The sequence below is a fragment of the Dipteris shenzhenensis genome, chromosome 8 (assembly GCF_047967505.1).
Source record: "Dipteris shenzhenensis isolate YYH24624 ecotype China chromosome 8, Dip_SZ_1.0, whole genome shotgun sequence".
NCBI lineage: Eukaryota > Viridiplantae > Streptophyta > Polypodiopsida > Gleicheniales > Dipteridaceae > Dipteris > Dipteris shenzhenensis.
In genome coordinates, this window is record NC_141603.1 from 32,324,747 (window position 1) to 32,337,453 (window position 12,707).

A 12,707-nucleotide genomic window follows, 5' to 3' on the forward strand; every position below is an offset into this window, starting at 1 on the left:
CGTGGGTGGTCGTAGAATTTTTTTTTAAATGTGAGCTCTTTGCAATGCTTATCTCTGAAGATGCTTAATGGGTTGAAACCTTTGGAAGGTGCAATGTTGATCACTTTGTCTTGAAATTCAACTACTTGTTGAGTTGTGTAAATGCCATGGACGAGTGTGTCAATTTGGTTCTCATCCTCTTGTGGGTATGCAAAGTCTTCTATATCTATTTGTGCTACGTTGACATTCGTAGTCTGGCTAATTTGCAAGGTAAAGTATGGATCCATTGTGACATTAGATTCTTTGTACAGTGGTGTGCCTAGTAATTCAACAAGTGCTCTAAGTGTTAGGGTCAATCAAACCAAGCCACTCATATAGTTGTGGGTGAACTCAAGTTTTCGCTTTACAACAACAAAAACTGTTGAGCTGTCGTTCAAGAAACGTGGCAGAACGCATTGAACTCGATCATTATCCAGCGAACACATTGACTATTGCCCCATGAAGACCAAATTGTCCTTCGTATGTGAGTTCGCATATTTGAGCAAATGGAATTCTGATGGAGATCAGTCTCGCCTCGAGTGTGTTGAGTTTGTCTATGAATTGATTTGAGAGTGTTAATGACACGTTGAACTTCAAAAGTGCTCGAGTACATTGACATGAAGTCCATGATAAAATCTTTCCATGGAGGAGTTGTACGCGTTGCACTACTAAGAATGTGATCGCAAAGCTCTTGCAACAACGTTTGGTACGTGTGAGCCGTAGAAAATTCAGCCAGACATAGCACAACATCGTATTTTTGTGGATGCATTTTTATAAAGTTTGCATGTCTCTCTGTGTCGTACTTTCTAATGTCAACATGCGAAGACATTTTATTGACTATTGAAATACTCAAAAAAAAAGTAGGTGCAAAAGTAGCAGCCACAAAGCCAGCAAACTCTATTGCAAGAAATATCGAGTGAATGCAATGGCACTCCTCAACTGTTCACTTTGAATGCCACCAAGTGATCGGAACTATTGATAGAGAAGCTTCCAATTGGTTTCATGGCTGAGAGCATGGAGTGCACAAACAAAACACTCTCTACATACAAGTCCAAAAAAGGTGTTTGGAATTGAAGCAAACCATCCACCTAGGCTCCCCAAATAGTTACACTCACGTTGTTTCCATTACAGACATAAATTCGCCCCTTCAAGACATCGACCTTCGAAATGTACTGAATTGACTTACAAGTGTAGTAGTAAAGGTGTTTTGGATCACTGCTAAAACACATGCTATCGTAGTTGCCACATCGGAACTCCACTAGCTGGGCATTCAGGTTCGTGAAGTGCAGAATCCCTGAGACTCGTTGAAAGGCAATTTTAATGGTTAGAAACAAAGTTACAAGGAAAGGGCAGTTTGAGATTACTCTTTGGCCATAGCCAAGCTTCGACACTTGAGCCATGAACACTTGCTGGAGCTCCGCTTTCTTGTTGCCGTCGGGGATCTCCTCCAAGATGGAGAAGTCGTAGAAGCCCAAAGTGTTTTTCGCTGCTGTCATGTATGAAACATTTCTGAGGGTGTACATGACAATCCCATGCTCGTTGTACTCTTGGATGAGACATGACAAGATGATCTTCTGCTCTTTGACGAATGTGAGCTGCAACAAATGGATAGTTTTAAAAGCTTGTGTTGAAAAGTGACAAAACAAGCTCAGCGTTTTTGCTGGGAACTTATAGCAGCACGATCTTGATCGTGTGGATTGTCAGCTACAATGACTTGGTCGATTGCGCCTCCCTCGCTATCTACCTTTATGATGACCACACTGATAGTGCCTGTGAAAGTTGAAATTTCATCTTCAACGTCCATGATGCAAGAGACGCGAAGTCGGCTATTGTTGTTTCATTCACAAAGTGAATGGTGCCTTCAAACTCCTCTGCTTTGACCACCAGGGTGGTTGCATCAACATACAGAGAGTAGTATGAGCTGCCTCCTTCACCTGAGCTTTTTTTCGTCGGGATAGTGCCCTCAATCGTGTAAAAGGAATATTGCAGCAGAATGTCCTTGTACTATTAGACATAGGAATGAGGAACAACTAAGGTGATAGTTTCACAATTGTGGTGATCAGTGTAAGCGTGTGTCGTACTTGGCATCTTCGCTTTGAATGTGCCATACTTCACCAAAAGTTTGCTCTTAAAAGCAAACCTATGTGTGATGTCATCTGTGATTTCACTAATGGATAGCAAGGGCAAACCATTCCCACCACCTACAAAGTTACTGTACAAAGGTACTATGGCTTTGTGCTCTACGGGAATGTCTTTGTCCTCAGCTGAAATTGCTTCATTAGGATCGAGAGGTTGCACTAAATCATTCTGTGGTGTTTTCTTCATAGATGTTGCTTTGCTTGCTGCAAGGATTCATGGAGTGTGTGAATTTAAAAGAACAAAATTTTCGTGCACCAAAAAAGACATTCATAAAGACTTCTAAATGTATTTCAATCAAGATTTATTACGATTGCATGTTGTATTGCTCTTTCTTAGCGTACTTATTAACATACATTGTCTTTACTGATTAGCATATGTTAAGATTTAAACACGTAGATAAAAAGACACTCCACATCACAAAATTAAAAACACAACAAACTAAGTTTGAAATACCATGAAACTGGAGCAGCTTCAGATACTAGAAGAAGCTCAAAATTACACAACCAAAAAGCTGACCCGCAAAAACGAATAAATAGGCACCAGGGGAAAAAAAACGAGTCAAGGAATTGCACCATTCGCGGATCTCAGAAAAGGATATGCTGCCTGTGGATTTCCATCCGTGATATCTTTCTCGCACGCAATCTTAATTACAGAAATACAACACAACGCAACGCACCCTAATAGTGCAATGCAAGTTACAAAGGTGCCAAGTTGTTTCTACAAGAGCTAGTGGGTTGGATCTGCTCGTTAAAAGGGACAGTTGGTGGTGTTGTTCGTAGCAAAAAGTCAGATAACGAATACAACCAAAACGAAAAATGCGATGCAACAAACTGATAGCAAAACGCTGGTTTTGTAAGGAAAACTCAGGCAATGGACTGACAACAAGACGCAACTTATAAAAACAGAGAGAAGCTGGAATGTTTGATCGAAGCTAACAACAATCAAAGTATCTGAAGGAGGACGGACAAAGAGAAGTTGCAGCGTTGCTCGAAGCTAACAACAATTACAATACCTCAAGAAGAACGGGTAAAGGAAAGACAAATTGTTTGAAGGATCTGCGTTGAAGCAAAAGGAGTGCCTGAACGCAGGAAGATGCCACGAGAAGGCCTTGTGATAGGGAGCTAAGATGAGAAAAGGAGTCGAGTCGACTGGGCAGTTAGAGGAAACCGAGATGGGGAGCGAGCACCTCAGTAAGACTTGAACCCATGCGAAAAGTTTGGCATAGAAGCAAGAAGCAGAGAGTAGGTGATGGAAGTTGGAGTACACCCAAAGGCAAAGCGAAACAATAGGGAAGGCAAAGGAAAGACAAGTAGAGAATTGGGAAGCTGAGTCAGAACCAAGGAGGCAGGAAGTAAGCGATTAGAAGAGTACGTGACATGAGACAAAAAAGAAGGGACGCTGGTTGATACTCTTCTTCGTAGAATGGAATATCTCTTACATAGGTTTCTTCACACTGTCAACAGAGATTTTGCGAATTGGAGAGTCCAGTCCCACAGAGTTTTTTATAAATTTTCAGTATGTTTCGTCCAACAGCACAGAGAATTTGCGAATTGGAGAGTCAAGCCCCACAGAGTTTTTGACAAATTTTCAGTATACTTTCAAACCAGAACAATGAACACTACCTTCAGTGAACGCCTTGTGAGCTGCTGCCTGGAAGTGCTTGCACAAAGAACGTTTCGTATCTTTACCAATCGGTGAGTTTTTCAATAGCTCAGACTGCTTCGGAGGTCTAGCAGTACATGACATTAAAACAGGAGAACTGAATGCTGCTGGTGACTTTTTCTCTTCCAGCTTATGGTCGGTCGAAGGCGCAGAACGGGCTCGCGGGACCGGCTCTACAAATGCATGCAAAACTATTACAAACACATGCAAAACTATTACAAACACAGCAACTATGTAATCCTACACAAGAGCTACCAATTTCATTGCATCCACCAGCACCACGCATCACTGACATGGCATCTTCTTCTGTTTTCGCAATAGCTTTGCCCAGCGCATGTTTCACCATTTCTGTACAAGGCAGCGAAATAGTTAGCAAAAACTTAAAAAATGAAAAGAAATGAATAGGCGAAATCAACCCCTGTGAATGGTATTATCTCCAGTGTACATCGACTGTGGGGAACCGTGTGCTCCGTTAGACGAATCCATGCAAATGTGCTACCCAACGCTGTCTTCCGCGCTCAGTTGACATTCACCCATGGCTTCAAGCATACGAACAATTACGATGGAGCAGTAGAACAGCGCATGTAAAGTGGTTGTAGGCACGAAGAGTGTACAAAATAAGCAAAGGCATGTTCGCCCATCCCTTTGCACCTGACTCCTCTTGTATTTTCTCCACCGCCACAGAGAGGACGGACATGAAATTCGCTGCCATCAGAGGAAACAACGCACGAAATCCACAACAAACAAGCCAAACGAAGCTATCCATGCAGATACATTAAGACTACTAACGAAATAGTAACACGTGGAAGGCCATCGGCATGCATGCACAAAACAAGGAACCCACACCACACAAAACGAGACAAGTGTCGAAGCCATCGAACTACCAATTTACACGTGGAAACTTCTCTAAGAAATTGCACCGAAATTTATTTTTGACTTCTTAAAGCCAACCTTTACTAAGGCCTCCCATGGTGGCAGGCCAAAAACATCAAAATTCAAATAGCCATCATTATTTCCGCCCTTTTATCCTTCCATGACATAAGCCCGTAAGGTCCCTACAATTGTAGATGAGATTGACTCATCAACTGAGCCGGATAACTGATTGGCTTTCAGATCTACCACACAGAGAGATAAGCCTTTGGCGAGTTGATTGATCTTCCATGCCATGGAAATCAAAGAAGCCGGAAGCTGCAAGGCAGAGCGCCTGAAAAATGTACGGCACCGCAGCTGCCAAACGGTGTTTCATTCGGTAAAGACCCTTTGAAGTTGTTGGTCTGCATCCTGAGCTCAACGAGGCTTGGTTTGTCGCTAGAACGAAGCTTTAATCGCTTCTTTTCCGATTTCGGCACCCAACAAGCGTCCGTATCCTTGCTGCCAACCCACCTGCTTTATGCCCTTCACAGTCACATCGCCACACTCGCAGCTTATCTTTCCCCATTCTTGAGATCCTATCGTAGATGCGGAGGTGCAACCATAGTGATCCAGACGCACCTGCAAGACATCTAAGCTCATCTCTTGCTGCTTGTAGCTGACAGTGAGCGCCCAATGAAGGCATCTGCAACCGAGCAAGTACCCCCAAAAATCAAATCGTTGAGCATCATGCTTTTTCTTTTTTTTTGGGTGAAAAGTGTTATAAACATACTCTTTTTTTTTGTTTTTTACTTTTTTTTTTTGGGGGGGGGGGGGGGGGGGGGGGGGGCTTAAAAGAGCATCGCATCTCCATTCCTACATAAGGCCGCCCAGGGTGAATCTCCACCGTCCATCCTACACTGGAATGTAGCCACCCCCACATATCTTGCCTCACATTCCTAAAAAGTTGACGGGCATTTGCATAGTGGCAACTCAAGAACTTGAGAAGCATCGATTAATATTCTCGATTTTTGCTCCCGGCTTGTTGATCAGTTGCCTGATTCTCACAGGAACCTTCTCCTCTTTATCAATGTGCTCATTAAGGAACATGTTTCTTCCTATGAAAGCATTGTAGGGCCATTAAAGGTCACGTAACAAGACACTAAGAATGAAGATTAAGGGTTCAAACATGACACATAAATCAATTCTAAGGTGTCTCCTCTCAAACAAGAAAACCATTTTATCATGTGAAATCTATGGAATGGAAGCTCATGTGACCAAGACAAGCTTTATGGAAAGAGAAAGGGAGTAATTGTTTCCTTAACAAAATTTATGTTCAACAATTTCGCTATTTGGACTACCCATTATTTATCTAGAGCCATGCCCTAGAGTAAATTTGCACCTTCACCCAAAAGTCTATCGATAATAGATACATAGATACTATATTATAATGTTTCATGAACCACAAAGGAAATTATTTAATTATGTTACATACATTGAAGTTACATCAGATATAGTTGCTCATTTGTTTCCGTATTTTATGGGACTTAACTCTCAAGCTACATTAAAATATTCCATGTTCATATTAATTATCACATTGGTCCATTATTACACAAAACCCCAATGAAATTTTATTTATTTATGTGCATACAATTAATAATGCAGACTTTCCCAAAGGCCACAAAGTACGCATACCCATGTGGAAGTAAGAGAGAGAGGGTTCACCCATAAGATATTATTAAATAGTTATTATGATTGAAGAAGAATTCACACAATAATATGAGTTCATTACCTCAACGTGGCATCAAATTTTACAACTATTGACCCGGGGCCATAAAATATGATTTTGTCTTCAAAGAGTATTTGTTAAATGGTAGTTCTTAGTGCCTACCATTCATTGTGTAAATGGGGTAGGCAACAGGGACAATTGGTTGGTGCGCATCACATCTTAAAGGGTTGATGATTATACTTCGCTTCAAAAGCTATGAAGGTGACATGCATGTTTGCGCTTAAGGCAGGCTCAGAGTTCAAGCTTGGGCTCAAGCAAACCCATCAATGATCAATTCTTACAAGAGTTTCAAGGACTCATTGTACAACCTTTATTTAAAAAACAAATAACATTAAGTGGGTGGGTGGGGCAAGAGCCACTTAATTGATAAACAATGTGGGGCTCAAGAAAAGTAGGCATCAAATATTTGGAAACCCCCCTTTTCAAATATCTCGGTGTGTTTGGCAACCCCCCTTTTTCAAGCCTCTCTCTCCCATTGTACATATTTCATTGTATGCAAAGAAAAGAGGCAAATATAAGAAATAAGTGGGCCCCACACCTCTCTCTCTCTCTCACAAACACACACAAATATGCAATCTATCCATCTTTCTCTTCTTTGTTTACCTCCCAATCATGTACTTCACAAGTGTTTGTGCAACTCTTTCATTGTGTTGGAATAAGTGAAGCTATTCTCTCACCCATTCTCATAGAACCTCTTGAAGATGGACATCTTTCATGTGAGGGTACCCTCAATGCAAATCCATCAATGATGAATCAATCTGTGTTAATAAATCTTAGAGAGCTTTATCGTCTAGAAGATTAAGATATATTTATTTAATCTTTGCAAGCTTTAAGGCTCAAAAGATTAAGATATTTGAAAGGATACACAACTTTCATTAATATCTCATGCAAGTTGAGACTAAAGCAACTTTCATTAAGATATCTTATGACATGGTTGGGAAATGTTTTAGTGGAAAAAGTCAATTCCCCATGGGAAATGTGGAGTAGTTGTCTTTTTCAACCTTTAAAAGCTTCACTAATTCCCTTTTTCTACAAATCCCCTATAATAAAGAGCTCCCTCGTTTGGCGGGAAAAAATGGGGAAAAGGGTGGGGGACCACATGCCACCTTGGCATTAAGGTTCCAATTTTCCACACCATGTCATAAGGCCGTAAGACCTTCCATTAATGGTGGACGCATTCCTCTCAAAATGTTTGCATGGTTCTCAAGTGGTGCTTTAGTCAAAGGAGTCTTTACAAGTTTAGTGTTCTCAGCTTGGGGGGCAACATTGTGTCTTAGGATCTGCATGAGTGGTGTTGGACCTTTGATCAGCAAAATCACCAATTTTACAACGTAAGAATACCTGCATCATGCACTCTATAGTTAGAGATTGTGATACAGAAAAGTCAATTATTTGAAAAATGCCAAGATGTGTGATGACGTTGCTAGCCCTGAAAGAAACATGTAATTTTATCTGACCAAAGAGGTTTTTCCAGATCAAGGGAGCACGTTCAAAAAGGGAAAGGGGGGTTTCCCGAGTGGAAAGCATGTGAGACACCCAAAGCAGGGAGCTGGGGACTGCTTGCATACCAAGAACAGGGGCTATTTGGGGTGCATTACGCTGGATTGAATGCATGGGTTCATGTGGGCATTTTTGGAGGGCGTTAACGGTGCAGGGACAGGGCCCAGGATGTGGGGGTGTTCTGTTCACAACAAAATTAAAAAAAAAGTATATCCAAAAACAAACTCATATGTGATACAAATCAAGAGCAAATCAGCCACCTTATTCAGAGTCAGACCTCGATATCCTCAATAATTGGCAGACATCATGCACCCTCCAGACTTGCATAGAGGGATAGTACAGATGCCCTCAGCTCATACAAACATTTCACATAAGACCTAATCTAACAATCCATAACTGTTACAAAAACAGCAGGTATAGTGAAAAGGCCAAATCGTTCCTCTTGCAGTCCAAAATCAGGAAACTGACCAAAAATGTACTTCCAGAAAAATACAAAAATAACGTTTATACTCATTAAGACTCCTTTCCCTCCAAATTTCAAATAGTTAAAGCCAGCCCAGTCTCTTGTTTGAAATCTTCCCTCCAATATTCAGGTTGCATCTTCCAAGTATGCCTTAACATTAACATGTGCCGAACTAAAATCCTGGTACAGAACAGAAACCAGATGTTCCAACCACCTGGAGAATATAAGGAGATTAAATTCCTACAGATTCAGGTCAAGAAAGGAACGTTAGACTCTGTGATACAGCACCCACGTCAGCCTCCAAGGACCAAGTGGCAACTCTTTCTCACAAACCTCACCACACCAGATGGCCCAGATCCCCTGGAACGTCAACTTCACATTTGCTCAGGCTATGAAACATGTCCCAACAAAATAATAAAAAAGGAATGAAAACCTGGACCAAACACCAAAAGTCAACTACCCAAACAAAAGTCTTCAAGATAAATCAAAGAAAAATACAAAAAGGTTGAAACATGGCCAGCGCACACTATCATGAACCAACTGTACAATAAGTTAGCACAACAAATATAGGGAGCTTAAGATCTCAAAACAAGTCCCGCGTTTCTTCTGCTGTTACAGAACGATTAAAAAGAATCTCTACCAGGATCTCTTAGCTGAACTTACCACACCCCCCCCCCAAAAAAATAATAATTTAACCAAAAAAATCACTACTATTACTACCAGATCAGTTTGGTTATCCTGAATCAAGAGAGACTTAAATTACAGTAATCTCTACAAATCAAATCTTGGAGATAAAAAGGTTGGACAAGAACTTGCACTTTTCAGAGAGTATTCGCTTACCTTCAGTTTAATTACTCAGCAACTACAACAAGATGGGCTGACAGCAAGTACAAAGCCTATTTGACCTTCGAGAACAAAAAGCATGTTCCGCATGCAGGGGTTAGACTTCTACAGCTGTATAAACCTAGATTGCTCAAGAGACAAAGACTTAACCCCTCCTCACCCCAAACTCAAAAACTGCTAATGATGTCCTTACTTGTACATTTGTTACAAGCAAAGAATGGATGTAACAGAAATTTGTAAGACACAACTCAGCATAAGGAAAGGCGCTCAGGGGGCCTTTTATCAGAAACACCTGCAACTTTTCAAAAGCGCAGGCAGAGAGGCACGTGCCAGCTTATCGGCAGCCAACAGGAGAGCTATTGTGTCAATGTTTAGGAGGCCTTTCATCTTTCTCACTGTCGTCATCCTGATCTTTACTTCTCTTTCGTTTTAACGAGGCTGCAGCTGATTCCTCGTCATCCTGGTCCTCATCATCAATATCATCATCGTCATCTTCGTCTTCCCCCGGCTCAAAATCACTAGCACCCTCCTCATCTTCGGCACGAGCGATAGGTTGTACGAGGTATTCAGTACCATAATCCTCCTGCAAGACAAAGAGCTATTAAGTCCACCGGGAAGATAAAGGGAGACGGATCTTTGCACAAGAAAATCAAAGGTAAGTTCAACTCAGACAAAGTAGGACTTTGTGTAACAAGATAAACCGCCAGTTTTGCCGAGGAACGAGTGAAAGACGAAGATCTGTTTATCCAGATCACGCAGAAGGTTCAGGCAAAGCGGCAAACAGAAGAAGAAACGGAAAGAGAGAATAATACCTCTTCGTCCTCATCTTCTTCCCCGTCATCGTTGTCGACGCCTTCATCAGCGTCATCTTCCTCATCGCCCAATTCACCGTTCTCATCTTCACCGTCATCTTGGGCTTCAATCTCACCCTCAGCGCTCCCAAAACCTCCCCCAACTTGCTCAGTGCCTTCCTCCTCTTCGTCTTCATCATCCTCATCCTCCTCTTCGCCTTCCCCACCATCTTCCTCATCGTCCCCCGCTTCCTCCTCTTCACTTTCTTCGATATCCTGAACTTCGACGTTCTCTGCTTCGTCTTCGTCGTCGACTTCTTCCTCCTCGGATCCGGTTTCGTCGTTGCTATGAGCTAAGTGATTTGCAACACCACGATAGCGAATACTATCATCTTCATCTAATTCATCACTCTCTTCGCCATCCTCATCCTTCTCATCATCTTCATCTGCGTCGTCTTCATCTTCAGGTCCGGTTGAACTGACAACCCTACCCCCCGACTTTGGCAACTCGTCATCATCCCCTTCTACCTCAAGCCCATCTCCCAATTCGTCTTCAACATCATCTTCCTCATCTTCTTCTTCGTCGTCTGATTCGGGCCTCTCATTATTCTCCGCATCCACCTTATCAAGATACTGCAGAGACTTGATCAGCGAGAAGACCTTGGTCCTGTAATCGGGCAAACGAGTGACCGGGCACTCGTATAAATCCAAGCAAAGCAAATTGAGCTGAGCAAGAGGCGCGAGGTCGTCCAGGAGCTGGATTTTGTTATTGGAAAGATCCAAGTCACGGAGGGAGAGCAGGCCGGCCTCAACGAGGAATTCGAGGCCACCGGCAATGCGATTGTCGCTGAGGATGAGGCGCTCGAGGTGGGGAAGGGAGGGGAATTCAGCGAGGGAAGCCAAGCCAACGTTGGCGATGGAGAGAACACGGAGCTGGGAGAACTGTTCGAGGAGGGAGGAGGAGGGCAAGCGACCTTGGGAGCACTTGAGGGCACCGTCGAGGGTGAGGGAGCGAACGGAAGGGGGGTCTTGGCCACTACGGGCGGCCTCGACAGCGCGTTCCCAAGCTTCATCCATTGGGGGCTATGGGAAGGGGAGGAGGAAAGGGGGCATTAGGGAAGGGGATGAGGAAGAAGAAGGCTGTGCTGTGCAGAAACCCTAATCCACCATAGCTAGGAGCTTGAAGCTCTGATATGAAGAGGAAGAAGATGATGATGATGAAGAAGATGATATCTTTTGTTTTTCGAAACGTCGCCGTTAAATTTCGCCGTTATCTTTGACGTCCCCCGTCTACCCTTGACGTCCCCCACCGGCTACCCCCCGTTGCCCCCACCCCCCTCCACTGACTGCCCCCGGTCACCCCCCCCTTAGCACACCCTCCTCCCCCCCCCGCCGTCCGATGGCGCGGATCGCTGACCTGGACGGCTGCGATCAATCCACCCAACTTTTTTTATTATTTTTTGGATTTGCGAGTTTTTATTTTGATTTTTATTGGAGAAATTAAGTCTTTTTTTGCTTCTCACCCAAGGCAAGGGCCCCGCCCCCCTCTCGAAACTTCCCAACGCCTATCGAGGCTTGCTTTTCAACTACTTTCATTTAGCATTGGAGTTAACACTTGCCTAGTAACCAAAAATTTTTCAAATTTCCATTAGTATTAGTGGATGGATGTGCGTGGGGGGAGGGTGAACACAAACTATTAAAGGCTAAAGGGTTGGGGGTGGGAGGGGGTTCTCTCATATAGAAATTAATTTCTCCCAAAAAAGAAATTGTTTTAGAATTTCCTTATCAATGCTCCATCTACATTTTCAAAACATTATGGGAGAATTATTGGCATGAGGAAAAACCATTATATATCATGGGTACACCATGACAAATAGATGGTTTCTCCTTGATAATAGAGGATAATGAGGATTGAAAGTAAAAACTCATTTTCTTTAAAGAACAAGATGGCCAAACCACTCTGGCGCTGCTTTTTGAAGTTTTGAATTTTTGGAATATGAAAAATAATATGTTTTTGTTGTGATGAGGAAAGATAAGCGTAAATGGAGTGATCTATCCGGTATGCATATACAGTTCCAGCTTTCGTTTTTTTTGTGGGTTTGTTGGTCATGAGGATCTAATTATGTTTCATATATTATTGTAGTCTCCTTGAGTTATAGCTGCAATTAAAATTATTTATGATTTGTTCTTAGGTTGATGATTGTGTAGTTTTTTGTGACATTGAAGTCACCTATTAATATAAGGGTGTATTCCCACTACCGGTTAAATCGCGCCCATTAATTGTGCGAACTCAATTTTTTTTAAGTGTGCTTTCCCAGTGTTACATTTAAACACCTGTTTAGTTAAGACTATTAATGGCCCCCCTAAAGTTTAGTTGATTTTTAATGGGTCAAAAGCAGGTACTTTAACATGTCATTTGTGGGGCAAGCAAATGATGATCTATGCAAATGTCCTAGAGCAGACATCAAGGTGACGAACTCGTGCAAAGGCAACAACAACAGCTACATCACGAAGTACTTGAGTAGAGGAGCTCGTTGGAGCTTTGAGGACTAGCAATGGAGAGGCAAAGGTCGCTGCTGCAGAGAAGCCGCAGCTGGCGGCGATTGTGAAGCTGAGGAGGAGCTTGCAAGCAGGCGACGAGTTTGGGAGAAAG

The 12,707-nt window shown here is 42.6% G+C and overlaps 1 protein-coding gene across 1 annotated transcript; it reads right to left on the bottom strand.

Annotated features, from left to right (window-relative positions):
* Positions 1-9,220: 9,220 nt before the first annotated feature.
* On the bottom strand, positions 9,221-11,263 carry LOC147899390 (uncharacterized). Its single transcript, XM_087377940.1, has 2 exons — positions 10,076-11,263; positions 9,221-9,846 (listed from the first exon to the last, which is right to left on the bottom strand). The coding sequence occupies exons 1-2, from the start codon at positions 11,129-11,131 to the stop codon at positions 9,628-9,630; spliced, it is 1,275 nt and encodes a 424-aa protein (XP_087234066.1). The 5' UTR covers positions 11,132-11,263; the 3' UTR covers positions 9,221-9,627.
* Positions 11,264-12,707: the final 1,444 nt, after the last annotated feature.

Excerpts from the sequence above, each read along its gene's own strand:
- LOC147899390 (XM_087377940.1), bottom strand. The coding sequence starts at position 11,131 with ATGGATGAAGCTTGGGAACGCGCTGTCGAGGCCGCCCGTAGTGGCCAA. Across the intron at positions 9,847-10,075 it reads AAGAAGATGAGGACGAAGAG|GAGGATTATGGTACTGAATA; the intron begins GTATTATTCTCT and ends TTTGTCTTGCAG.